Source organism: Carassius carassius, chromosome 38, assembly GCF_963082965.1.
Source record: "Carassius carassius chromosome 38, fCarCar2.1, whole genome shotgun sequence".
Taxonomy (NCBI): domain Eukaryota; kingdom Metazoa; phylum Chordata; class Actinopteri; order Cypriniformes; family Cyprinidae; genus Carassius; species Carassius carassius.
Window position 1 is genome coordinate 8,346,408 of NC_081792.1, and position 27,243 is coordinate 8,373,650.

Here is a 27,243-nt window from a genome sequence, read left to right on the forward strand (position 1 = left end):
AAACATTTTTACGCATACTTTTGGAGCCACTTTATACTGAATACAGATGTTCAAAACCACAAAAGAAGACAAGCAATAATTCTTTCCCTTTTGTTTGTGCTTCTTTATTTTCTGGTCCCTCACATAATATTTATTGAATAAACACTTTATCTGCAGTAAAGCTGTAAACGCAGAGTGTTTGACAAGAACATTTTTGTAAAGGTTAACGCTCTGTGTTTTGAATGTGCTCAAGATTCTAAAAGTGCTTTTATATCATGTATTGCTAAAGCAAATGGCATTAAATTTATCAGAGGAAATATAGACACTGACAGAAAAACAGGAGCTGTACAGGGGCTTTCATTAGTGCTCATAATACACATAGATTGCACATACAGGATATATGTTTTCAGTTAGATGATGAAATGCATATATTAATGTTTTCGAGTGCCATTAACACTTGAAAAACGAAACAGAGTAAAAGAAAACACCAGTCGACACCCCGAACCCCATCCTGTCACAAAAAATATCTTTTAGAAATGATCACATTTAGGACTTATTCTCTGTGCTTTAATAAGGTATAGCTCTGTTCTCGATGAAAAGATCTCAATAACATTTAATATGAAGGTAGTTTATATCATCAGACATGCATTATGCACTTTACTCTGTTATACCAGGTTACATCACTGGCAAGCCGGTTAACTAAGAATGTCCTTCGTCCCGAATTGTTTTCCGATTTGTAACAGGCTTTTGTGCTGCTATAGTATATGGAATTTGGAAGAGCGGATAGTGTCGCCTCTTCAGCTGTGCCCAGGCCTCTTCCGTCTTTGGATGAGAATCCCGTACAATGCAGAACCAGTTCAAGACATTTATGTCTGCATTTCGACACCGTACCATTAAAGACACAGCCTGATGTAAAAATGGCCACATTGATGATTTGGTCTGTCTTGAATTCAATAAAAAGTCAACAGATAGCAGTAAAGAGAGCACGTGTGAGAATCGTGGGACGTCCTCCCTGCTTCATGTGTCAGCTCTTATAGTCTTGTACATAGAATCACTACAGGAGCCAGAACAAACAGGTGAAGGGAGATAGTCGACGATTTGGATGCACACTAAAGATTACCTGATTAAGACTGAGAGCGATGGAGAGTTAAAGGGAGAGTTCACCCAAAAATGAAAGTTCTGTCATCATTTTTTCACTCTTGCGTCACTTAATCCTGTTTAACACACACACACACACACAAAATCATAATGACATAAAATCATAAAAGAATCATAAAGGTGCACAAGCACCATCAAAGTATCATAAAGGCGGTTCGTATGAATAGTGCTCTTTTCCAAGTCTCATGAATGCACTCAATAGATCAGAGTGAGAAAATTTTACATTCACCCTGGGTCAGTTTGCCATGTTATTGTAAGAGCTAATGATATTTGATTTCTGAACAAATTATTCAAGTCTTTTTTCATCCACGGCCTCCCATTGTTTCGAAGTGCCTGTTCATTCAGCCTTTCATAAAATGGGGCTGAATGAATCATTCACTTGTTCAACTTGTGATAATGACTCTGAAACTCAGCACAAAGTTATCATATAATATCATATGACCTCCCTCATAAGACTTAAGGTCTTTGCACACCGAGTCTGAAATTTTAGCATGTGTTTTTCCATTTTTGTGTATTCACCATCCTTTCCTATCAAAATGCATGCTACGGATGTGAAAACACAGAAAATCGAAACCTGATCCAATTTTTTTTTTTTTTATGACGGACGAAAGTTTCAGAGGCTGTGTGCAAACATGATGGACACAACGTGAGGTCACATTTATTTATCAACGTGCGAAAATCTGAAAGACATTTTGAACACACCTTTTTTAAGATTTTTGGTTGCATGGACAAGTGCGGCCAGTACAATTGTATTACAATTTCTCTTTGTGTTCCCTGGAAACAATAAAGTCATATGGGTTAAAATGACAGGACAATAAGTGAACGATGACAGAAGTTTCATTTTTTTGTGCTCACTGTTCCTTTAAGGTGAGGGACTTATGTACATTTTCGAGGAGTCAGTTACACGTTGAATGATGCGGCCGTGGATCCAGCCTCCTACATCACACTGCACTTGGCCTTCAGCTTGTCTGCACGTCTCTGCTTGCTGGAGCGCATGTTCAGACTCATATCACGCTTCTTATCCAGATTCAGAAGCTCCTGAAAAAGCTCCTTCACGTTGGTGTTGGTCTTGGCTGATGTTTCCATGAACGCACATTTCCAGATGTTTGCCTGGGCTTCGCCCTCCTTGGTCTCCACCTCGCGCTGGGTCTCGTCGCTCTTGTTGCCGACAAGCATGATGGGGATGTTCTCCACGTTACCTTTGATGGCCAGCACTTGCTGGTAGATAGGCTTCAGCTCCTCCAGCGACTGCCTGCTGGTGATGGAGTAGACCAGGATGAAGGCATGGCCTTTGGAGATGGACAGACGCTGCATCGCAGGGAACTGGTGGCTGCCAGTGGTGTCGGTGATCTCCAGAGTGCATACGCTCTTGTCGCAGCTGATGACCTGCCGGTACGTGTCCTCCACTGTCGGGATGTAGGTGTCCCTGAAGGTGCCTTTAACAAAGCGCAGAACCAGGGAGCTCTTGCCCACTCCCCCTGCTCCAAACACCACCACCCGGTAATCATTGCTCTGCTCTGGCATGCTGCTTGGGTTTGTCGGGGTATGTGGAGGTTAAGATTCAACTATTCCCTGAGATCTGAAAAAGGAAAAAGGTTTCATTTGGTACACATGCACATTAAGACAGTGTATCCAATATATAAACTATAACTACATTGTCTGTGTGAACTGAAGGTCAACCAATAGTGTATTTCGCTGCTACTGATGTGACAAAATGTATAATTATTAACCCATGAAAATGTTTTGCTACTATTATCTAAATAAAATAAATCAAAATAACTACTGGCATAAATAAATTGACAATTAAAATCACTACTGACACACTAATTTAATTATAACTATTTTTTATTGTTTTCATATACATATATTTGTGATGCAAATAGTATTCAAATAAAATTAAATCGTTATGCTCATGATTGTTTTATATTTAAAAATTCCCACTTTCTTTACTTTAAAACTTTACAGTCAAAAAAGCTGTTCCTGAGCATGTGCAATTAGCATGTGAAGGGCATGAAAACAAGTCACATTTTACCCCAAAAGTCAAGAAAATCTGCATAAATTAAAGTCAGTACAAGATATACTGCCATGATATCAAAAAAAATAATAATAATAATAATTGCCCAAAATTGCAAACACTGTGTGTGTGTGTGTGTGTGTGTGTGTGTGTGTGTGTGTGTGTGTGTGTGTGTGTGTGTGTGTACAGTATAAATATATACATGACAGTGTACGTCTGTGTGCCTTTGTGAATTGAGTAGGACGGTCTCTACTGCCATCGGCATCAAGGTCATCTATTAATGACTCATTTATCTTGCTGTGAAGCAGCCGTTGGACTCAAGATCACACCGGATATTTCTGGCACCTTACTGGATTCTTGCAGCATTTGGAGACAGGGGCCACTTCCTGACTCAATAGAGATTTACTCAAATACCTAATTCTCATATGACATACACAGACCAGACCAATGCGGTCTGATTAACGGAGAACTTTGTCTGCATTTAAGAGCTTGAAAATGCTCACATCTACTCAGCCCCAGAGGAAAATTCAGTGGTACATCTGAATTAGCAGTAATGATTATCACTCAGATGAACAGAGACCAGATGAGCCTCTTGCTGAACACTTCCTCTTTGGTTCGCCAGCAGCATCATGAGATGCAATCTCAGTGGAAAGCAAGTTTTGAATATTAAGGATGTTAAGTCAAGCCCTCATACTGTACATCTCATATTCCATCTTTTTTCTCTCTCTCATAGTAAAACTGTAATCAGATGTAAATGTCAGACATTTTATAAAGAGGCTTAGCAAATCCTGTCCATTGGAGTCAATGCACAAGAATGTGATATGCTTTTGAAAACAATGGATCAAGCATATGAAAAATAAATGCCAGAGTCAAGATAAATAAATGGCTGCATGCAATACAAATGTCTGTATTTTCTGTCCTTTCCACAGAAACTGATATACTGTATCAATGTGAAGAGCTACTAGATTCCAGATATATGTAGAGTTTAGAGCTAAAAATGCAACATTTTGAAAAAAATAAATGCATAAATAAACATGCAGTTAATACTGATACTATACTGATAAATACTGATTGTATTATCCAACGGGTCAGTTTGATTATTTTGTGCGGGCCACTTCGCCCTGCTGGTAGACTGTAGTAACTACACCAACTTCTCAATTCAAAAACCATTCAGTGAAACCATTTATTCTGATACATTTTTTGGAAGCACATATATATTCAGAAAATGTTTTTCCAGTGAAGGCTCCTTTTTTTGTTGTTGATTATTTTTGGAGGGGTGTTAAAAGTGAATCACAGCTCAGGATAGCCATACTCATATTTCTGTGGGGCCAACAGCCAGTCAGCATTGTCATGACATATTTTTCTATAAATTTATGGATTAAGTGTATGGAAGCCCATTCCTGCCACATAAGAAAAATCACACTTTGGTAAATCATATAACAACATAAAAAGTCAAAGTAATAAAGAGTCATAACTGTAAGATACAAAGTCATTATTATTATTATTCACCAACGCATTACTTTTCTTAAGTTGCTAAAAAACGTTTCTAGTATTAAATATTAATAAGTATTAAGTATTAATCCTATTCACACCAAGAATGATAACCCAAAAAAAAATAATTATAATAGCAACGGTGTGAACAGGACTTTACTCTTATTAATTTAATATATTATATAAGAACTTTATTGAATATTGGAGTGGCTGGCTCTATTTCATAAAGCATTAATACTCAAAACCATCAATTACAGTGATTTTACAACAGATAATATTCCAAAGCCTGTGTCTGCTTGGTTGGCCATGAGTGTGCTGTACACACTGGCTCCACTGTAAATGTTTTCTACTGATTTGTACCAGTTTGAGTGATGTAAGTAGAAACATCAGGCCTTTGAACACCTAAGATTTATTAGAGATACCCCCTGAGCTACTCGAGAACATCTCAGATGTGCATCGTTCTTTGGAACTCTGGGAATTCTCTGGTTACTGTGGAAACAGACCTTGAGGGCATGCATAAGGAGATGGAGAGAATGAGCAGAAACAAGAGTGAGAGGATGCCATCAGAGAAACTGATGGAAACAAAGACAGACTGAGGCAAAGCAACATATTTCTAATGTTGCATGTCATCTTTCTGTCAGTTACCCTAGTAACCAACTGGCAAACAGTGGGTTTAATTTACGTCATTGCAGCCTATTCATACACTGAGGTGAAAGAAGCTATTTATAGTGTTGAATGATTACTGTAGTCCCAGATGAGTTCATAGCAATTTTTTTAACCAACGCTTATTATTTTGGCTATTTCGCCAAAAAAAAAAAGTAAAAAAAAAAAACAATTAAATAAATTCTAATATACATCTTGTGGTGTGGAAATGTGTAATTGGGGTGGCCTGAAAGGCTTCTACAGGAGACATGCAAACGTCTATCGCATGTGATGAATACCACAGCCCGTCAACTTTCTTACTCTATAAGCTCAATCCTGAGCCCCTCGGAGATCTGATGGAATGCGGATCCGAGATGGGCATCTCTTAATCAACGGAGTTTGTTGTTACAGCTGGCGTTAATATTGCGCGTAAAGCTGTAATTAGTCAACAATCAAAACAGGCATCCCGTTATTTTCACTCAGCCAGTAGCACATATAGGTCATGCGAGCTGAATGAACAGGCACTTCGAAACAATGGGAGGCCGTGGATGAAAGAATACGTTATTCTTTATATATATATATATATATATTAAATTCCATTTAACTTAATCATATGTCGCGTTTACATTCATGCGGAGACGCATAACGTTATCATCCGCGCGTAATTCACACGAATTCGCACTGAACCGAACGTCATTTTTAAGAAGGAAGAGAACGAGAATCGCTTTTTTATGTCAAAAGAGCATTGTTCACACACACAGTCGATGAATAACAAAACGCAAGGGATCCTCAAAGTCATTACGTCGCTGTGCGCCGAGAGATGCTATTGCGGTCCGTCACAAGAAATGTATACGTTTATCTAAAAGATTCAGCTACATATTCAAACAATTAGCTACGTATGCATAGCCAGTGAAAAGCGATGTATTCTTACCTGGAGACTGTGAAGCTACGTCCCAAATCTTGTTAGTCATAAATTATAGGAAGCATTAGGAGATCAGATACACGACAACTGTCTTGCATTCTCTATAATCCCAGTCCCGTTTCATTTTCCCGTGTTATTTGCATGGCGTTAATCGAGCGATGTCGCTGAAAATGCTGTTATTTGCTCATCGGGCGGGCGGGCGCGCGCGCTCCAGCTGTCCTACCACGTCCTCTCTGACGCACGCAAGCACGCGATATGCGGCTCACCCCCGCGTCCTGTGTCCCGTTACACGACGAGAACAAAAACCCCACCTGCTCTATCTATACCGTTAAACTGCTCTCCATCTACGCCATGTTGGTCATGCAAGGTTGTTCCGTCACTAAAGGGGGCATGTTACATTAATAAAACACCACATTTCCTCTGTGGACACACACTGGGGATGGAGGACGATACTGGAATTATGAATAGTACTATATGTTTTAAAATAGCTATAAGGAAAAAGGTTTTCAGCTGTAAGACGTTTAGTAATAAAAAAAATATGAGTAATAAAATATAGGTCTACAAGAGGCGAGGTGTAAGGGAGCACCTGTACAAAAATAGTCTAAAAACCGCACTCTTTCTATAGACCCCTTAATCGCCTACGTCACTGTGACGTCACCGCTCTAGCTGGAGGCAAAACATAAGGCAGAACTCGCTTGGGTATAAAAATAACCAAAGATAACACTAGATGTTCTGCTAATTTGGACCCAATTGTTATAAATACAAAACGGTTTAACTGCTGGCTGCAGAGAGATCTTTCTTTGAAAGGCAGAGGTTTGCTTGTTAAAGCGGAGGGTCTGTGTCGCCTTACTTATGCTGCTCAGTCACTGTTCATTGATAAGAACACTTGTAAACTTATCGATGGAATCTTAGTTAAATTTTTATGGAAGAATAAACCCCACTATTTGAAAAAGTCAGTGATACTAAATACTCAACAAAAGGGCGGCTTAAACTTCATTGATTCTAGTTCACTAAATAACATAATTAAAATAAATTGGCTTAATCGATTCCTTAAAAATCCTACCTCTATTTGGAATGTTTTCCCTCAGCATGCTTTCTCGCAACTTGGTGGCGCAAAATTTGCTTTAATGTGTAATTATGATATTTATAAACTCCCTGTCAAGCTATCTAACTTTCACCAACAAGTCCTTCTGGCGTGGAATCTTATTTACAAACATAACTTTTCTCCTCACCGTTGTTATATATGGAACAATAGATCTTTGTTCTATAATAACTGGTTCAATAATGGAATATATCATGTTAGACAGCTCTTTAATAATGAAGGTCTGCTTTTTAGGTATGCAGAGTTTCTTTCAGAATATAATATACCGGTAACTCCCAAGGAATTTGCCACAGTTATGGATGCTATTCCCTCTGGGTTACTTATGCTTTTTAAAAACAATACTCTCTCTTTGGGTTCGTTGTCTTATCCTGAGCTTGTCAACACACCTATTGGCAAGATATGTTTCACTGAAAAAAAAAAAGAAAGAAATTATAAAGTAAGAGTTCTATTCCTTGAAAACGTTATTTCTGCCCCTCCTGCAATCTCATATTGGAATAGGCTTTTTGACAATTTAAATTGGAAAAATATATGGTCCATACAGCATAAATTTATATCTCTATATAATATATTTATATCATAAAATATCTTTTAAATTAGTAGTATTTACCCAGTCAAAAATTTCCTTCAGAAAAAATTCAGATCTGATTTGATCTGAAACTAATTGCTCCTTCTGTCAGAATGACACTGAAACTCTTCTTCACTTGTTTTGGTCGTGCAGTTACACTCAGAAACTTTGGAAAGATGTTAGTTGGTTTATCTCAAGAAATATCTTGCAAAAATTTTCTATGAAGCCCCAAATTGTTATATTTGGATTTTTTGAAGCAGATTCTAATGCTTGCTTTATAATACATCTAATTATTTTCCTGTGCAGATTTTATATTCATAAATGTAAATTCTCAAACTGTAAACCAATTCTTTTGGTATTTTTGCATGAGATAAAACATTATTTAAATACAATCTCGCCATCTCTTAACCCAAAGGCGATCAGAACTTGTCAAATTTGTACGACTTATGGACTCTTTGCCTTGTTAAATGTTTAGATTTTCTTTCATGTGAGTAATGCCCTGTTTCTTTATCCTTCTGCTTTTTGGTAATGTTGTTTTTCTTTTTTAAACACTTTTTTTGTATTATGTTGTTGAAATGTTCTCTGTCTCTATATTTTTATTTATTTATTTTTTTTTATTTGAAAATTATTGTTGTGTTCTAACTGTTTAAATAATAAAAAAAAATTATAATAAAAAAATAAGGCAGAACTCATAGCAGGTGCGCTAAAAGTTCGAGGTTTTGATTTTTAAATGTCTTCTTGTTGTGTTTTTGGCTGCCAGAATAGAGGGAACAGCACTTTTGATTCAAAACTAAAGTTTTACCGGATCCCGGCAGACATTCTTTCACAGAAACCAAGAAGACAATTGTGGTTGAATGTAATACGGCGTAAAGACTGGACGGAGATGATCATAAATAATGCTCTAGTTTGCAGTGCACACTTAATATCAGGTAAAATAATCTATGCATATGAACTGGTGTGTTGGTTTTATCTAGTAAATCAGCAAGTTTCTATTTTACATTTATACATTACATTTACATTTATTCATTTAGCAGACGCTTTTATCCAAAGCGACTTACAGTTGAGGACAGTGGAAGCAATCAAAAACAACAAAAGAGCAATGATATATAAGTGCTATAACAAGTCTCAGTTAGGTTAACACAGTACACCTAGCATGGGATTTTAAATAATATAATATAAAGAAAACAGATAGAATAAAAAAAGAATAGAGCAAGCTAGTGTTAGAGGTCTTTACACATACACACACACACACACACACACACACACACACATACAATTGCATAATTAATGAAAAGAAAATAGAATATAAAAAGATTAGAAAGGTAGTTAGATTTTTTTAAAGAATAGAATTATAATAGTGAGTGTTAAAGTTAGAGGGTCAAATAAAGATGGAAGAGATGTGTTTTAAGCCGTTTCTTGAAGATGGCTAAGGACTAAGGGAGGTCATTCCACCAGGAGGGAACATTTAATTTAAAAGTCCGTAAAAGTGACTTTGTGTTTTCATTTAATAGGTGAAAAGTCGCCAACCTTAAGTTCAGCGCAACTTCTAGTTTAAATGTTAAACAAACATACAGCGATAGATGTGTGTGCCATCCTTTGAATGGTCTCTTAAAATAATACACATTGCTAATCATAGTTAGCCCAGCGATAGGTTACATTAGAAAATAAGCCTTGACAAAATTCCCCAAACCACCCAAAGTAATTAATATGGCCGTATGGCATACGGGTCACCTGAATAAATGCGACTTAATAGTCCAGTGCGACTTATGTATGTTTTTTTCCTCGTCATGACATATTTTTGGACTGATGCAACTTATACCAAAAAATACGGGTAACATTATTATTATTTATTATGAGAGTAATTGACACAGACTAGAACTTTAATGTTTCACCAAATTCAGCTCAGATCTTCAGACTCGTCTGACTCGTGTTGCTGTATGACTGTCCAGACTTACCTTCCCAAACAAATCCTATTTAATTTTATTTCATAAATTTAACTATATTTATTTCCACTTCACTGTTATCCAAGGAGACAGAACTATTTGCACTGTTTTTATCAGTGGGACAATATTTATACAATACTATGACCTAGAAATAATTTAACAGGGTCTCTTGCAAGTCGCAGCAGCAAGAATTATGTGCCCAGCTACATCTGATTAAAATATTATGTTAATTAACAGTGAGTGTAGTTTCAGACATTACAGTGCTTCACTCGCACTGACTCTTATTCTGTCTGAAAGAATGAAAAGACAGAGCTGAAGGTTGAGCGATTCGACCAATCAGATGAAAGCAGCGTTTCAGCTCCGCCCACAAGTTCGAATGAAATATTGAAGCCATAAACCGAAATGATCAACACGTACACGGACCAACTGTCTTGTCCATGTTCTCTCACTTGAATCCTTTTCTTGAGTCTTGAGTCTCTTGACCTTCTGCAAGCCCCGCCTTGTTCACGCAGTGATTGACATGGCGGGAGGGGGGGGGGGGGGGATGGAGACGTGAATTTTGCTACATTTATTGCGGGACATTGAATGAAAATGCAATCGTAAGTGTCTTGACTGTGAGTGTTAATGCATTTAAGAAAAATAGCATTTAAATGATCATTTTGCCACAGTTTTTGCATGAACATGTTATACATATCTAATAATTTCTGTAATACATTTTCATTTTAATTTTGCAACTTATAAAGCGTTAAAATTAGTATTCATTTGACCTATTAAAACTGGTGTATGAAATGGCAAATGAAAATTATGTAATTTAATTTTCATTTTCATTTTGCACCAAACGTTGCACAAATGTATTGTAAAATGTAAATGTAAATACAGAAATGCATTGCCATTTTACATCTTGCATTGTCATTTTGCATATTACATTCCAAATTGAATATTGCTACCCATATGCTTCCATACGTTTGGAATAAACTGAAGCAGTTATAACATTTATTGCATTAAGGTAAAGTAACGAGAGGAGCGTCGCCCACAGTAACGAAATAAAAGTACAGATTTTTCTCAAAAAATTTACTCAATTAAGAGTTAAAGTACTCATCTTTAAATATACTCCAAAAAGTATTAGTTACCCCAAAAAATTACTCAGGTAAATGTGACGAAGAAAATGACACTCGTTACTACCCACCTCTGATATATATATCATCAATATATAAAACATTTTTTGAGATTGAATTATATTACATATATAAATCATGCATTTAGCTTCCTAATAAGACAGCAGTTTTGATGAAAATTTATATATATATATATATATTATAATTATATAGGCATTACAACATTCAGCTATTTACATCTCGCAACAACTGACTTCCTGTCACGGCCGGGATCCAATGAAGCACGGAGATAGAACCAATTGCAAGTAAGTCTTTTATTAAGGGGTAATCCAAACAGCATAAACAGTCCAGGCAGGGGTCAATAGGAAACATCCATCCAAAACATAAACTAAACAAGAAGACAAGGCAAGGGCACGAACTGACGGACATGAATAAACAACGACTCCGTGACACATACTAAGACAGACCGGGTTATATACACAAAAGGATAATGGGGAAACAGGAGACAGGTGGGGAACAATCAATTAACTAAACAAGGAGGAAGGTGACCAAATAAGGAGACAGGAAGTGATAATATGATAAACACCGTGGGAACTGAGGACACCTAGTGGAACCCCAGGGAACACAACCCAGACACTGTGACAGTACCCCCCTTCTACGGAGCGGCTCCCAGACGCTCCAAGACAGACACAAAACAGAGACCAGGAGGGAGGTGGACAGGTGGAGGCTCAGGGGGAGGGACGGAGGGCCAGAAAAGAAAAACATGGGGAACAGGCACCAGAATGTAAACACAACACAGAAAGACCAGGAGGGAGGAGGACAGGAGGAGGTTCAGGGGGAGGGACGGAGGGCCAGACTGACAGAAAGGAACAGGGACAGACATTAACACAAAAACCAAAGGAAAAAACAACATGAAGCCCCCCAGGGCGGAGCAGAAGACCACCACACCCTTGTGGTCAAGGCCAGAGCCCTCCAGGGCAGAGCGGAAGACCACCACAACCGTGTAGTCAGGGCAAGCGCCCCCCAGGGCGGAGCGGAAGACCACCATGTCCGTGTGGTCAGAGCGGAAGCCCCCCAGGGCGGAGCAGAAGACCACCACAACCTTGTGGTCGAGGCCAGAGTTCCCCAGGGCGGAGCAGAAGACCACCACCACCATGTGGTCAGGGCGGAAGGCCCCCAGGACGGAGCAGAAGACCACCACCCCCCTGTGGTCAAAGCGGAAGCCCTCCAGGGCGGAGCAGAAGACCACCACATCCCTGTGGTCGATGCACAAAGCCCCCAGGGCGGATCAGAAGCCCACCACTTCCGTGCGGCCGGATCAACGGGAGGACGAGACTCTGGTAATTCCATGGTGTCTCTACTGGACTCCAGAAGATCGGTGCTGGCCTGACACTGCTCATGAAGATCATTGGTGACTTGCATTTGCTCATGAAGATCAATGGTGACTTGACTCAGTCCTTGAAGATCACCGGTGACTTGACTCAGTCCTTGAAGATCACCGGTGACTTGACTCAGCTCTGAAAGGTCAAAGGTGACTTGACTTGACTCTGAAAGGTCAACGGTGACTAGCCCTAACTCTGGAGCATCAGCGGTGACTAGCCCTGACTCTGGAGGGTTAACAGTGACTAGCCTTGACTCTGGAGGGTCATCTGGAACCCGACTCGACTCTGGAGGGTCATCGGTGGCTAGCCCTGGCTCTGGAAGGTCATCGGTGACTAGCCCTGACTCTGGAAGGTCATCGGTGACTAGCCCTGACTCTGGAGGGTCATCGGTGACTAGCCCTGACTCTGGAGGGTCACCGGTGATAAGCCCTGACTCTGGCAGGTCATCGGTGATAAGCCCTAACTCTGGAGAGTTCCCTGGCACCTGACTCGACTCCGGAGGGTCCACTGGCACCTGACTCGACTCCGGAGGGTCCACTGGCACCTGACTCGACCCCGGAGGGTCCACTGGCACCTGACTCGACCCCGGAGGGTCCACGGGCACCTGACTCGACCCCGGAGGGTCCACGGGCACCTGACTCGACCCCGGAGGGTCCACGGGCACCTGACTCGACCCCGGAGGGTCCACGGGCACCTGACTCGACTCCGGAGGGTCCACGGGCACCTGACTCGACTCCGGAGGGTCCACGGGCACCTGACTCCACTCCGGAGGGTCCACGGGCACCTGACTCCACTCCGGAGGGTCCACGGGCACCTGACTCCACTCCGGAGGGTCCACGGGCACCTGACTCCACTCCGGAGGGTCCACGGGCACCTGACTCCACTCCGGAGGGTCCACGGGCACCTGACTCCACTCCGGAGGGTCAGCTGAGACTCTCATCTTGTGCAGTGGCGCTGGGCAAGCAGCCATCTTGGGCCATGACTCTGGACAGGTGGCCATCTTGTACTGTGGTGCTGGTCTGGCGGCCATCTGGGGTTGTAGTGCTGGACTGGCGGCCATCTTGTACTGTGGCGCTGGACCGGTGGCCAATTTGGGCATTGGCGCTGGGTTAGCGGCCATCTTGTGCTGTGGCGCTAGGCTGACGGCCATCTTGGGCTGTGGCACTGAACCGTTGGCCAAAGTGGGCATTGGCGCTGGGCTGGCGGCCATCTTGTACTGTGGCGCTGGACTGGTGGCCAATTTGGACATTGGCGCTGGGTTGGCGGCCATCTTGGGCTGTGGCGCTGGAACGGTGGCCAATTTGGGCATTGGCGCTGGGTTAGCGGCCATCTTGTGCTGTGGCGCTTGGCTGGTAGCCATCCTGGGCAGTGATGCTGGACTGGCGGCCATCTTGGATGGTGGCGCTTGGCTGGTAGCCATCCTGGGCAGTGGTGCTGGACTGGCGGCCATCTTGGGTTGTGGCGCTGGAACGGTGGCCAATTTGGGCATTGGCGCTGGGTTAGCGGCCATCTTGTGCTGTGGCGCTTGGCTGGTAGCCATCCTGGGCAGTGGTGCTGGACTGGCGGTCATCTTGGGTTGTGGCGCTTGGCTGGTTGCAATCCTGGGCAGTGGTGCTGGGCTGACGACCACCCCGCCGGAAGAGACAGAAGTGGCTGGGGCATCCCACCGAAGCCGATGCTGCAGGTAGCGCACGAATTCCCAGAATTCCAGTGTCTCTAACTGCGCCATCTCCTCCTGAGACACTGGATCATCCAGCCCGCCATTGAAATAGTCCTTGAGGGCCGCATCATTGTAGCCCATGCCCTTGGCCAGGGACCAGAACACCTGAGCCAGGGCACCCACTTCATTTCCCTCTTGGCGGAGGGCGATCAACCGAAGATACTTGGCTCGCCGCTCCGCCATCTTGGCTGGGGAACGGAAAGACGACATACCGCTGGTTCCTAGATTGACGGAGTCGTTCTGTCACGGCCGGGATCCAATGAAGCACGGAGATAGAACCAATTGCAAGTAAGTCTTTTATTAAGGGGTAATCCAAACAGCATAAACAGTCCAGGCAGGGGTCAATAGGAAACATCCATCCAAAACATAAACTAAACAAGAAGACAAGGCAAGGGCACGAACTGACGGACATGAATAAACAACGACTCCGTGACACATACTAAGACAGACCGGGTTATATACACAAAAGGATAATGGGGAAACAGGAGACAGGTGGGGAACAATCAATTAACTAAACAAGGAGGAAGGTGACCAAATAAGGAGACAGGAAGTGATAATATGATAAACACCGTGGGAACTGAGGACACCTAGTGGAACCCCAGGGAACACAACCCAGACACTGTGACACTTCCACCTTAACTATGGTGTGTGTATCTTGTCATCAGAATAACCTTTTATGGTGAACTATAGTATTTGTCTTCCTCCAATGGTTTCCTTATGAATCGACAAAGTAATAATTTTAACATAATCATTCCAAACTATGTTCTGCCTTTTTGACTCCAAGGCACGCCAGTTTTATATACAGTTTTACTGTATAGGGGAAAATGTATAACATATGTTATACCAATATCAGGACATGTTGTCACAATGCAGAAAATATGGTATTGCCATTTAAAAAAAAGGCTTTTTACGATAATTTACAAAAACAGTAATGCATCTATGTAACACCGCACATATTTACAAAACAGCAAAATAAAAGCTAACACACAACCTTTGTTTTGGCCTACAAACATGCCCATTGTTTATTATTATTATCTATCTATCAAAATGAATAGATTTGATAAATTCAAAACATGTATGTGGCAGCTCAGCTTGAAAGTACGCCCAATTTATTTGCTTTTTTATTGTATCTTTTTTATCCATATTCTCAATTAATATTTGAACAATTATTAATAGGCTAATATCGCAACCGCATTTCTCAACAGAGCTATGTTTGCTATTAGGTAAATGCATAATTTTATTTCAAATATTTATTTAGAAAAAAATACAATATAAAAAGAAAGAGAGGAGAAAAGCGTATGTGTGTGTGGGGGGGGGGGAGAGAGAGAGAGAGGCGTGACATCACTGAAAGCAGGGCATCATCCCCACAGAGAAAGACAGCAGCGCCTCACGCCCAGCAAACACCACCAACGCTGCTGAACATGAGGTAAGATTTAAACCAATTCACTATGTTAGTCTACATGGTAAACTACGGATGACAGGTGTATCACAACATATGCATGTTTGCGGGGATTTATGCGGTAAATCTAACGGCTATATACGCGGTGTGTCCGTGAGACGTGCCGAGGTCCTGATGAGAATATTTATGAGGGCGCCAGAGAGGAGCGTTCACCAGAAGCGTTCCCACGAATCTCACGCCTTAAAGAGTCCAGATAAGATTGAATTAAAATGCATGAGATATATCAATCTGTTGTTTTAGGGACATACAAATCAAAGATTGTCTCTGTCTGATATCGTAGTTAAAATATCACTACCAAGGTCAGTATTCAGAAACCCGAGGGTGAGGGTCATTTTCTTATTCAGTTTATCATTAAAGCTTCCTAGCAGTCATTTGGAGCCATTCGATGCCCATAGAAGCAAAATAAAGGAATCTGCTGCAGATGTGTCACGGCCACCATTACCGTGAATTTTCAGTGAGCAGAAAGGAAATTTGACGATTATTCGAGATGACTGATTACATGCTGTTAGATGTGTCAGCCTACATTATTGTAAATAGTCTTTTTAGACACAGGGGTTCACCCAAAACCAAAATTAGATGTGTCTCAATGACCATCATTATCATGAAATCATTGTTTTATTAGATAGATAAATAGTTTGTTTTATAATAATCAGCTGACTGTACATTAACCTGCTGGAATAAATTCATGGACATGAAATATTAATTTGAGTTTTTGAGAGATAAAACATGAGCACAGCTATTTGGGAAACGTATTTATGTATTACATATCATATTATATATGGACACCATCATTATTTCAAAATATTTATTTGCTGGATGCTGAAAAGTGGCCACAAATTTCAGATTGATCTGTAATAATATGAGGCATTTGAAGACAGACTGTGTGTCTGAGGGGGAAAAGAAGCCCAGGAATACATGATCCAATTAGACTATTACCTTTAATGTGAATGGGGCTGAACTGAGGCCACACCTTCTACCTGTGGTTGATAAGCACAGAGGGTGACTTCAACCAGCATTCATTCTAGATGTTTCAGGGCCCAGGGAGTCACTGTCCACACACACCCATGTCTGGACCACCGCTGGACACAGATGGGATGTGTTAGTCTCCCAAAAAACATGCACTGCTTACATAATGTTATGTGAGTATTATAGAATGTGACAGCCATTGGGTGATGTCATAAAGCATATTTTATTTATTTTTAAAGGGGTTGTATGATGCTTTTTTTAAAGATCATTAGTTTGTGTATTTTTGTAACATAATATGTTGACATGCTTTAATGTTCAAAAAACACATTATTTTTCAAATATTGTAAATTATTGTAGGTCCTCTATGCCCCGCCTCTCTCACATGCCTCGTTTTCTACAAAGTCCCTCCTTCAGACAAGCACAGTCTGCTCTGATTGGCCAACTGACCCAGTGCATTGTGATTGGCCGAACCCCGCAAGCACTCGTCAGAAATGTAACGCCCCTTTCCATGATCGCTAGCTTCATCTTTCAAAATAAATGTAAAGACAGTTAATAATGTTCTTAGCTTTACCATCATTTCAAGCCCGAAAGGGGAACTGAGTGGAGTGACAGACATTCATTAGCAAATACTTAAACTAATAACAAAACATACTCACAGTAGCTGATTCAGAAGCAAGTCAGAATGACCTCCTCTTCAAGGTTCACGAAATGGTCGTTCATAAAATGCGTTGTTGTTCTGTTGTAAGTAATCTTAAAGATTCCTAAATGTATCTACTTTCAGCAGAACAAATAAAGTGCTTTTGCTTTGGCCTAGATACACACAGCATCTCCCTGACATGACTGCTTCAACACTACTGAGGGTACTGAAACCCGCCTTCTTGGGCGGCATTACGCAAATGTTTCCACATAGTGACGTAGACATGAGGGCATTTGAACAAGCCGTTTTAAGGGGGCATGACAGAGTCTTAACTTTTATAAAGAATATCTCTTTGGATTTGAGACTTTAGTCTTTGCAACTTTACAGATCTTCTTCATGCCCCAAGAGCTTGTAACACTCCAAAGAGAAAGGAAACATTTAAATCGCATCATATGACCCCTTTAAATAGGTTTTATTTATGTATAAATAGATGGGCTGTGGGCTGTTGATGTGTAATATGTTTTCTTATATGCGGTTATTTTGTATGAATTCATATGATGTGATTCATACAAATACGTATGATTTTTGTAGAAAAAATAAACATTAAGCTCCACCCCTAAATCTGACTGCCACTGCAGAGTAGGCAGATTATACCAAAACATAAAACAGTTATGACTTATCATTTGAGATTGTGTTGACGTACGTGATATATATATATATATATATATATATATATATATATATATATATATATATATATATATATATATATATATATATATATATAACGTCCTCGCTGATTTTCGTGATGGTCTAATTACGTTGTGGTCAGCATGGATTGATATGTTCCTTGAGACACATTTCTGTTTAAAGACTCGTGAGAACGCTGAAACTTGTCAGTGGTACTTTTATTGTTTCACTCAAGCCTGACCAAAACACAGTATTGATCTGTACTTGTACATTTTCACCGCTTCGGTTTTAATTTTCCAGTCTTTAGGGATGTTGGAACTGATGATACGGAGCATATGGTGAAGGTTACTGCAGTGTTGTTGTTTTTGTTTTGTTTTGTTTTTACATTTAAGAAAGGTCAGAAAAAATGTATGGTTGCATATTTCTTGTAGCACCTCTCTACTGTCCTGCAAAATGATGCTGACCTCTAGAATTCATTGTGATGAGTCATTAATTTTACACTGAATAATTCAGTGACCTTATAATGTTGATTGATGGCTCTTTGGCATTGAGACTACTGCATAACACTCACACAGCTTTAAAATAAATGCCTTCTTTCAATTTTTTAATTATAGTCCATGCAATTCAATTGACATGTTGCAAAATGGTTATTAGTTTTGGAACAATCCAAAACCATATTCTCAATGAATATTCTCTTGGCTAATGAGTGGATTGCCTGGATTTGTAGCCACCATTTTATACAAAGCGTCCACAATACAGCGCTAGCCGAGCTACAGTCTGGTTTAACGTAGTCTCTTAACAAACACATGACCTGCTGGCTCACATCAGGGATTCTCAGGCATGGTGCGCTCCTTTGCAGGTGCTGTTTCCTTGGATACCAGACGGTCTAGGAGTGAATGGTTGTTGTGAGATGTGGTCGGGGGGGAGGAGGAGGGTAAGCATCCTCCATCTTCTTTGTTCTCATTCCCGCTGCTTGTGGTTCTCTGCTTAACGCATGGCTGGCTGCAAGATTTTTTACTTTCTTAAATGGAATAAATTAATCAGACTGCTATTAGGGTGCTCAATAAATAATATTAAATCTGTTTTATATAATAAGTGTTTCTCTGATCTGTCTTATAATATACATAATATAATATAACAAACAAATAATTATATAATTTAATATTATTTGGTAGACTGATAAATGACTTTAAGTCTTCCGCATTATTGTACTCTTAGCGTGTTCTTCGGCTGTTGTGTGTGCATGACTGAAGAGCCTCACGCTCTTGTTATATCACAATTATTACTTTATACTTTTGACCATATATTGTATTTTCCATGACCTCTAAATATTCAGTCATAACAGAAACTTTTCTGTGTCAAAACAATAATTATTATGACTGAATCACGTATTCATTACTGGAAGGTCTTTATTTTTGCAGCTCTCTGATTTCAGAAAGTAAATTGCTTAATTAAATATACTATAAATAGGTGCAAAAGCTTGCTTGATCCTGGCTAATGTCTAGTTTTAGTTGTTTTGAGATCATTTCTGATATCTTTACGTAGAGACTGTGTAGCCTGCATCAAGAATCAGAACATATTCAGGGTTCAAAGATTATATAATCAGTTTGCACCTAGTGGTTGTGTTGACTTACAAAATACAAATTAAAACATAATGATAATGTAATGGTGCTTGGTTTATTTGTACATATTTGAAGTTGCAAATGCTCACAAAGTCTGAATTTATTTAATAAAACAATCAAGTAAAAACTCTAATAATGTGAAATATATTAACATTTAAAATAACTGATTTCTTGTTTAATATTCAATTAAAATTTAAAAATTAAATTTGTTTAAAATTGCCACTTAGCCACTCCTAAGTGTCGCATGCTCCTTCAGGAATCATTCTAATATGTCGATTTGATGCTCATTTAGAATTTTTCAAAAATGATTCTTATTGTTAATGCTGAAAACGGCTTCATACATGTTTTTCTGGATTATTTAATGAGCAGAAAGTTCAGAAGAACAGCATTTATTTGAAACACAATCTTAGTCTCTAGAATCGAACCTGGGTCTCCTTGCAAACTAAACCAAAGCTGCATGATTAAACTGTTTGATTGCCCTGAGCTTGTGTGGATCTGTCCTCCATGTAGCCCAGGGGAGCTGTGCTGTACAGCTGTAGATTTGAGGATCAGTAAGACAAACTGTACGTTTGCCTATGTCTTGTCACAGTAAAAAAAAGCAGATGCTGAGATCTTATCGAGCATTCCCTGATGAAGAGAGCAGGGATCGGGTGTTACCATGGCAACCATTGGCAGCTCACTAATACTCTTCCCCTTATTTTCCTCAAGGGATAGATCTTAGAGTAGATTACCCAGCATCCACTGCAGCACATACAGCAGAGCACAAAAAGCACAAAAGATTTTAAAGAGAGAGAGAGAGAGAGAGAGGAATTGCCATTTCCTCTCCCAACTTCATTAATTTAACTGTTCTTAAACACCTCCAGGAGTCGATTGAAATGCAGAAACATCTGAAGTGTCTGCATGGTGCCCAATCGGTCATGCATTTAGCCTATTAGATCTGGAACAAGACTAGCTAGATGAAAAAGATGAACCAGCTTTGCTCAAATCCCTGTGGACGTTCACACATGCTTCATCATCAAACACCTCTCCGTCCTTCAGCTCTCTCCCCCTCTCTTTTTATGTCTTATCTGACACCCCAGCTTTCAGTTTAGGGTCTCCTGTGCTGTCCAGAATAGTTCATGCTGTACAAACCCTGCTGAAATTTCAGAGACTCCGTTCATGGTGTCCTCATGATCTAAAAGCAGTTGCGTCAAAATCAGCCACTGCACTGCTAATCGAATTCCTGGGAAATTGGTTTCTTCATTGATCTGTGAGTCTGAATTTTAATGGGTTGATTTTGGGGTTGTGCATTATCTTTGCATAATCCAGTCTAGTAGATAAAGGCACCGTGTCTTCCAGGGAGGTCTGATTGAATGTCCTGGGGTCTGGCTGGCTCTGGTAATGTAGTTTAACACTGGCTGAGACTGGAATCTGTTCGGTCTGTTTGTGAGGAAATCTTTATTTGACTAATGGAGGGCTATTAGAGCAGAATTACAGAGACTTAATTTAGACAATTAGAGGACTGTCGTGATTGCAGTGAATGCCTTGGTATTTTGTGTCTGTGCTGGCATCTCCACTGAGAATATTATCTGACAGATTTTTTTATTTGAATGGATAAATGTATTAGAAATGAGACCTCAGCAAGATTTAATGTAGTGTTGTGTGCTGATCTAAAATCTATTATGTTCTGTTAAACTGTTTTGAACATAGACTTTATAGTGCATGATCCAAACTTACATTTCTATAATTCCTGAATGAAAATATTTTGTAACATGATATTGATGTACCATTTACATGGTAATGCATTGTCTGATTTTAAAATGGGTTTTAAAGGATGAATAGTTTTCAGTTGATATATCATTTCTGATGATTTCTAAAGTGTGATAGAGAAAAAGGCAACGAAGAAGTCTTTTTTTTAACAAAGGTCAGAACTCATGTTATAATGTAGATGCATATAATGTAGTGCACTCTTGTCATGAATTAATCTATTACTTTTCCTACATAATTTTTAACAAACAACATTGGTTAAATATATATTTGGGAGTCTTAGACCTTTCCAACGATATATAGTTTGTCAAGATTGGATTAGATTTAATTGTAATATAGTGAAGTAAATGTAGGCGTCCCTTATACTGGACAGGGTGACAGTTAAAGGGTTAAACTGTGCTGTGTTGGGCTTTGTTGTGTCTGGGTGTGTGTGGGGGGTGGATGGGTGTCAGGTAATAGGTGTTTGCATCATTATCTTATTTCCTGTATCATATGTGCCTTATGCATGCATGCATATATGCATATATGGGCAGTAAAACTATTAAACTATTACAAACCAGTGTGCTTATGGTTACAGTAATAAATATAATTAAAATAATATAATATTTTAACAAATACCAGTTTGCAATATCAACCGGTGTTTTTGAACAGCTAAAATAATTGGAAACAACTAACACATTCAAGTTAAAATTGGCTGTACCCACTCTTTTGTTAAAAATAGCATGGACAATAATAATTCAGTATTGTATTTGTCACAAACAACTTCCATGTAGGTCATTGAATAAACCTTTCTCTCTGTGCACATTTACATATTGTGTTGAATGCAACTCAAACAGTAGGTGGAGGTATGACCAATTGCTTTTAGTAGTCGTTCAGACTTCCTTGTGCTGTGGAGACCGAGCACTAGCCAGTCCGAATTTCTGACTGTATTCTGAAAATAAGCTCAAAACAGAACCTGTGACTCCTCTTATTTACTTCGACGACTAGCCCAAACATGCTTATAAGAAGTGGTATATTAAAGGTACAGGTTGTAGGACCTGCCACGAGAGGGCGCACTTTCAAAACAATAACAATCGCGTGGTTTGATGATGCTAATAAGGAGCGTGGAATGATGGGATTTGTTGTCTTCTACCCAACCGATGACGGCCATCAATCAGAAGGAAAAATAAATCATGGATTTAATGCGAGTTCAACGATTTGTGCGAGTAGATGACATACAAAGTCAATGCAAAGACGCGATCAGACTATGGATCAGACGCGACCTCGCGCGGGTCTAGAGACGCGATGCCCCGCGTTTGACCTGTATGCCTCATAATACTAATCTTGTTGACCGTTATAATAGCATATGTTTTCTGTAAAGATACGAATCAAAACAACTCACCTGTCGAGTAAAACACAAGCGAGATCGGCATCTCTTTCTAGTTGAAGTTTGTCGCGAAGCTTCTTCCGCATTCGTCCACGACACTGTTGTCACGTGGTTTCTACGTCAGTAAAGGCGGTAACAAAGGGATAACGTCATTGACAGGAGACTGCACTGCCCCGTGTCACTGTTTAGAATGGGAATTTTCTCATGATTTACAAGTAGTTGAAAACATTAGAGATACTGTTAGTAATCAGCTGGACAAAATATATAACACTAGCCTAGCGGTTTTTGGATATTTTACTACAAATATCTTACAAATTGTACCTTTAAGCGAACACAGGGTTGCACTGAGATATGCTGGACTGTGTTATGTAATGTTACAGTGTACTCTCCTGTATTAGGGTGTGTTAAACTGTGTTGGGAAGCATTACATTTTTAGTGACGTTACATGTGACATGTAGCCAAGTATGGTGTCCCATACTTGGAATTTGTGCTCTGCATTTACCAATCCAAGGGCACACAAACAATAGTGAGTAGTGAACACACACATACACTTAGTCGTGTTCTTTGCCTTGCTCAAGGGTCTCACCTCAGTTATTGTATTGAAAGTGGAAGAGCGCTTTACATTCACTCCCCCACCTACAATCCCTGCTGATACTGAGAATCGAGCCCATGACCTTTGGATTACAAGTCCGACTTTCTAATTAGACCATTATGTGTCCACCATGCCAGGCGCTCTTTTGAAAACACCCAACTGTGGGCTCTTGAGAGAGAATTAATATGTGTTGTACTGTGTTAAATCATGTTGGAGATTTTTTTTTTTTTTTTTTTTTTAGCTGATGTATATTTGTTAGGTTATGTTAAGGGTATTAGTTTGTGTTGTAATGTTTTAGGGTATTGTATGGTAACCCTGTAAAGCTTGACATATGAAATAACAGTAAGAATAATCAGGTTTTTTTTCTCAAATGAAACAATTTATTGAACTTTTAGACTATATATATATATATTAAAAAGTATGCCTTTCAAAGTATGGAATATATAATGAGAGATATGGAGCTCATACACCTTAGTTTATTGCAGAGGCCCAAACTGAGCTAAAATATCCAATTTGTTATGGTTGCTCATATTTAGATTGCCAAACAATAAGATGAAATGGAAATAGTCTGTAATGTATCATTTAGATTTTTATAACAGTGTTTAGCAGACCACTTACACAAAATGAATGTGAATATCAGCTGTCACACCTTATCCCCCAATAATATAAAAAATAGAATAGAAAACAGATTGTATTTAAATGATAAGTTTTATGATTAAAGGTCTTTAGTTTTTATGTCCAAAAACGATGGTCAATCAAGTAAACCTAAGTTGCTTCAGTCCAGAAAATGTTCTTATAAAATTGATACTTATGTTTACTGTATAAAAATCGCAGCAAATAGACATGTGAACCAAAATCTGAAGAGGAACTTTATTAGAATTATACTAAAAGACCCTATACTTTGTAAACAATATGAACGTTTAATTGGATAACAGAGGGAATGTAGTTGATTTAGTACAAGTTCTGATCATAAGGGACAATCTGTAGGCCAAATTTGCATTTAAAAAATGATACAGTAGGCACATTATAGAAAATGGGTTTACTTTAACTGTAAGATACTGTAAAAATGCTTCGGAAAAACAAACAATCTACTAAAACAGTAAGTTCCCGTAATACATACAGAGGGAAATTGTAAAAGATATAATTTTTACAATAAAATACTGTTTTACTGTACAGTTTTTAGATGTAAAAACTAGCAAATCAAATTATAATATAAGTGTATATGTTAAAGGTACAACAGAGTTTAGTAGCAGTGTGCATTGTTGAATTTACTGGTTTAAATTGCAATTTTCTTGTTTGTAAATTACAATTTTATACTGTAAAATTTACAGGTTATTGTGTAAAGATGTTTACATCGACAGTAAACAAATTGAAACAAATTTGATTTAATTTATTTTTTGTTGAATAGTCATTTGCTCTCAAACAATCTAATGTATAATGATAATGTGAAAATTTTAGAAAACAACGAACAAAAATGCTGTCATGTAATGCCACCTATATACACCCGTCAAAGTTTTTTCTTTATTTGTTCATGGGTAAAAAGATTGATAAACGCAAGCAGCACTTTACAGTTAGCAAACATCTCGATGCCACCCACGCTGCTCATAGATGCATTAAGATGTGTATGTAAACATTTGCTTTAATCTTAATAGTGAAATAAACACACAACAACAATGACAGTGGTGAGAAAACAGCACATAAAGCAGCCTTCGATTAGTCGACTAACTGATCTAATAATCATTCGATTAATCGGTTAATTTTAAGGTTGTGTTGAGAAGTTTTAGCCTGTGTTCAGGTCTATTAGGGTTAAGGTGTGTGACTATGTTTTAGACTGTGTTAAGATCTTATTTTAAGTTATATCTTAAGGTGTTTTAATATGCGATGGGCAGTGTTAGGTTGTGCTGTGCTAAATTGTCCTCTATAGTGGTATAATAGTGGTATTATCAGCTGGTTTATATTATGACATTGGTGCTGTAGACTCCAGTGTAAAGATATATGAGGCTGAAGCCTCCACATCACCCAGCTCTGTTTGAAGACATTTCACACGTACAAATACAGACATATGTTTTCTTCCTCCCTAATGTAAATCTCAACTACAAACATGGCCACAATTATTAAAAATGAGTGCGTAGTAAGAGCTTAGGGTATGTGAATATCTGCTAGTACTGGAGGGACAGTAGCATAGAAAAACAGACAGAAAGCAAGGGATAGTAGAAAAGGCAAGTGGTACAGAAATGTTTAATGTCTTCCTGATCTGGATTATAGTGGGGGATGGTGAAAAAGGGTTGGAAGAGCTGCTGGCACCAGTCACAGAGAGAATTAACACAGCCGTGAATAATGCAAACCTGTCATATCAACCGCAGAGACGCTCTGCTTATACAGACAGATGGCTTGGTCATGATTTTTTGGATCTTGATCATCCACAAGTTTAAAGGCAGACTTTACTTTCATTGTGTATTCCAGACGTGGCTTTGCATTTTTATTTATTTTTGTATACAAAAATGCTGCTTTTTGTGTGTGTGTGTGTGTGTGTGTGTGTGTGTGTGTGTGTGTGTGTGTGTGTGTGTGTGTGTTTAAAATTTTTGTTGAATGTTGAATGTAAATTCATGTCAAATCAAATTTGCATGATGCTTTTCAGAGTACAGTTCTTCATCTGATCTTCATGCCTCAGTTGTATTCAGCAGATTAAAGCTTAATGATAATATAGGTTACATTTTAAAACAATACACACAATCAAGTAGTTGAGATTTGCAGTGTAGTTGGAGCAATTGTAAGATTTTTTTTTTTTTTTTTACATTTTCCTTCATAACCCACAGACTACTTGAAATAACTTAGTCATGTTTTGAGACAATATAAAATATAGGTGCACTAATTATTAATAAAATTGATATATTTCCACTAATAAGGACAAGAATATAATATTAAATTAAATTAAATGCAAGAAGTCAGAGTGTTATACAATAGCCCTTTGGTGGCAATTGCTAAGAGTGTTTGGGGGCAATTTTAACACTGAAAAATAAGTCATATTATAACCCACTGTATCTCAAATAAAAGCCTGCCACAAAGTAATCACTTTACTTTATATATATATATATATATATGTATTACTAAAATAAATTAATCAGCTGATGAGTCAAAAACAGTCTTTTACCAAACTTTAAAGGGCTCTTTTTTCATTGCTAAAAAGAACATTATTTGGTGTATTTGGTGTAATGCAATGTGTTTATGTGGTTTAAGGTTTAAAAAACACATTATTTTCCACATACTGGACATTATTGTTGCTCTTCTATGCACTGTCTATCTGAAATGCGTTGATTTTTACAAAGCTCATCGGTCTGAAAAGCGAGGTGTGCATTGTGTTTGTTGAAGCTGCCATCGTAACATAAAGGGTAGAAAGCCGACTAAAACATGACGGAGGAATAAACTCACGTAGCCATCGGGTTTCGTTTGACTGGCGTGCACACTCACAGGGGCATGCAGTCATTTATTAAATTGCAACACCTGAACAGCATAATGAATGAACCACACCACTTAGACAACAGACATAATAAGAGCACATTTAAGGTCACCAATGTTCAACACCCCCACTTGCTCTTAGGCTGAATAACATACAGTTATCATGTACATTTACATCACACCAAAAATAAAACACACAAATTTATCAAGCATGGCTTTGGTTACAGGTTTGGTCAGGATATCTGCAACCATGGCTGCTGTAGGACAATATTCAATAGTTATCTTTCCATCTTCAAGCGCAGATCGAACAAAATGATACTTAATATCAACATGTTTACACCTTTGACGGCATATAGGGTTCTTGGACAAAGCAATTGCCCCTTGATTGTCCTCATAAATTGTCACTGGTGTGTAAATACATTCATTGTCCATTTTGTTTAATAACTGGACAAGATATAGGCTTTCCTGTGCAGTAGCTGCCAAAGCCATATACTCAGCCTCACATGTGGAAAGAGCAACTGTGGATTGTTTCTTAGACCTCCAAGAAATAACAGGACCAGTGGCAGACAAACTAAAACAGTAACCAGTTGTACTTCTTCTATCATTTTGGTCTGCTGCCCAATCAGCATCACTAAATGCAAAGAGATTAAGATTTACATCATTTCTCCTATAACAC

At 38.9% G+C, this 27,243-nt stretch overlaps 2 protein-coding genes and 1 long non-coding RNA gene across 3 annotated transcripts in view; 2 read left to right on the plus strand and 1 right to left on the minus strand.

Moving 5' to 3' along the window:
• The first annotated feature begins 1,084 nt into the window (after positions 1-1,084).
• LOC132119247 (uncharacterized) lies at positions 1,085-1,439 on the plus strand. The gene is made up of 2 exons (XR_009426137.1): positions 1,085-1,257; positions 1,288-1,439. It is a non-coding gene; the product is annotated as an uncharacterized LOC132119247 (long non-coding RNA).
• Positions 1,440-1,766: 327 nt separating this feature from the next.
• On the minus strand, positions 1,767-6,492 carry LOC132119249 (GTP-binding protein Di-Ras1-like). Its single transcript, XM_059529057.1, has 2 exons — positions 6,216-6,492; positions 1,767-2,716 (listed from the first exon to the last, which is right to left on the minus strand). Exon 2 carries the CDS (start codon positions 2,659-2,661, stop codon positions 2,074-2,076), a length of 588 nt encoding a protein of 195 aa, XP_059385040.1. The 5' UTR covers positions 2,662-2,716; positions 6,216-6,492; the 3' UTR covers positions 1,767-2,073.
• Positions 6,493-15,367: 8,875 nt separating this feature from the next.
• Positions 15,368-27,243, plus strand: part of LOC132119250 (adenomatous polyposis coli protein 2-like) — a 44,890-nt gene continuing 33,014 nt past the window's right edge. The window contains exon 1 of the mRNA XM_059529058.1: positions 15,368-15,459. The gene's annotated coding sequence lies outside the window, so the exon portion shown is untranslated. The remainder of the gene's footprint in view (positions 15,460-27,243) is intronic.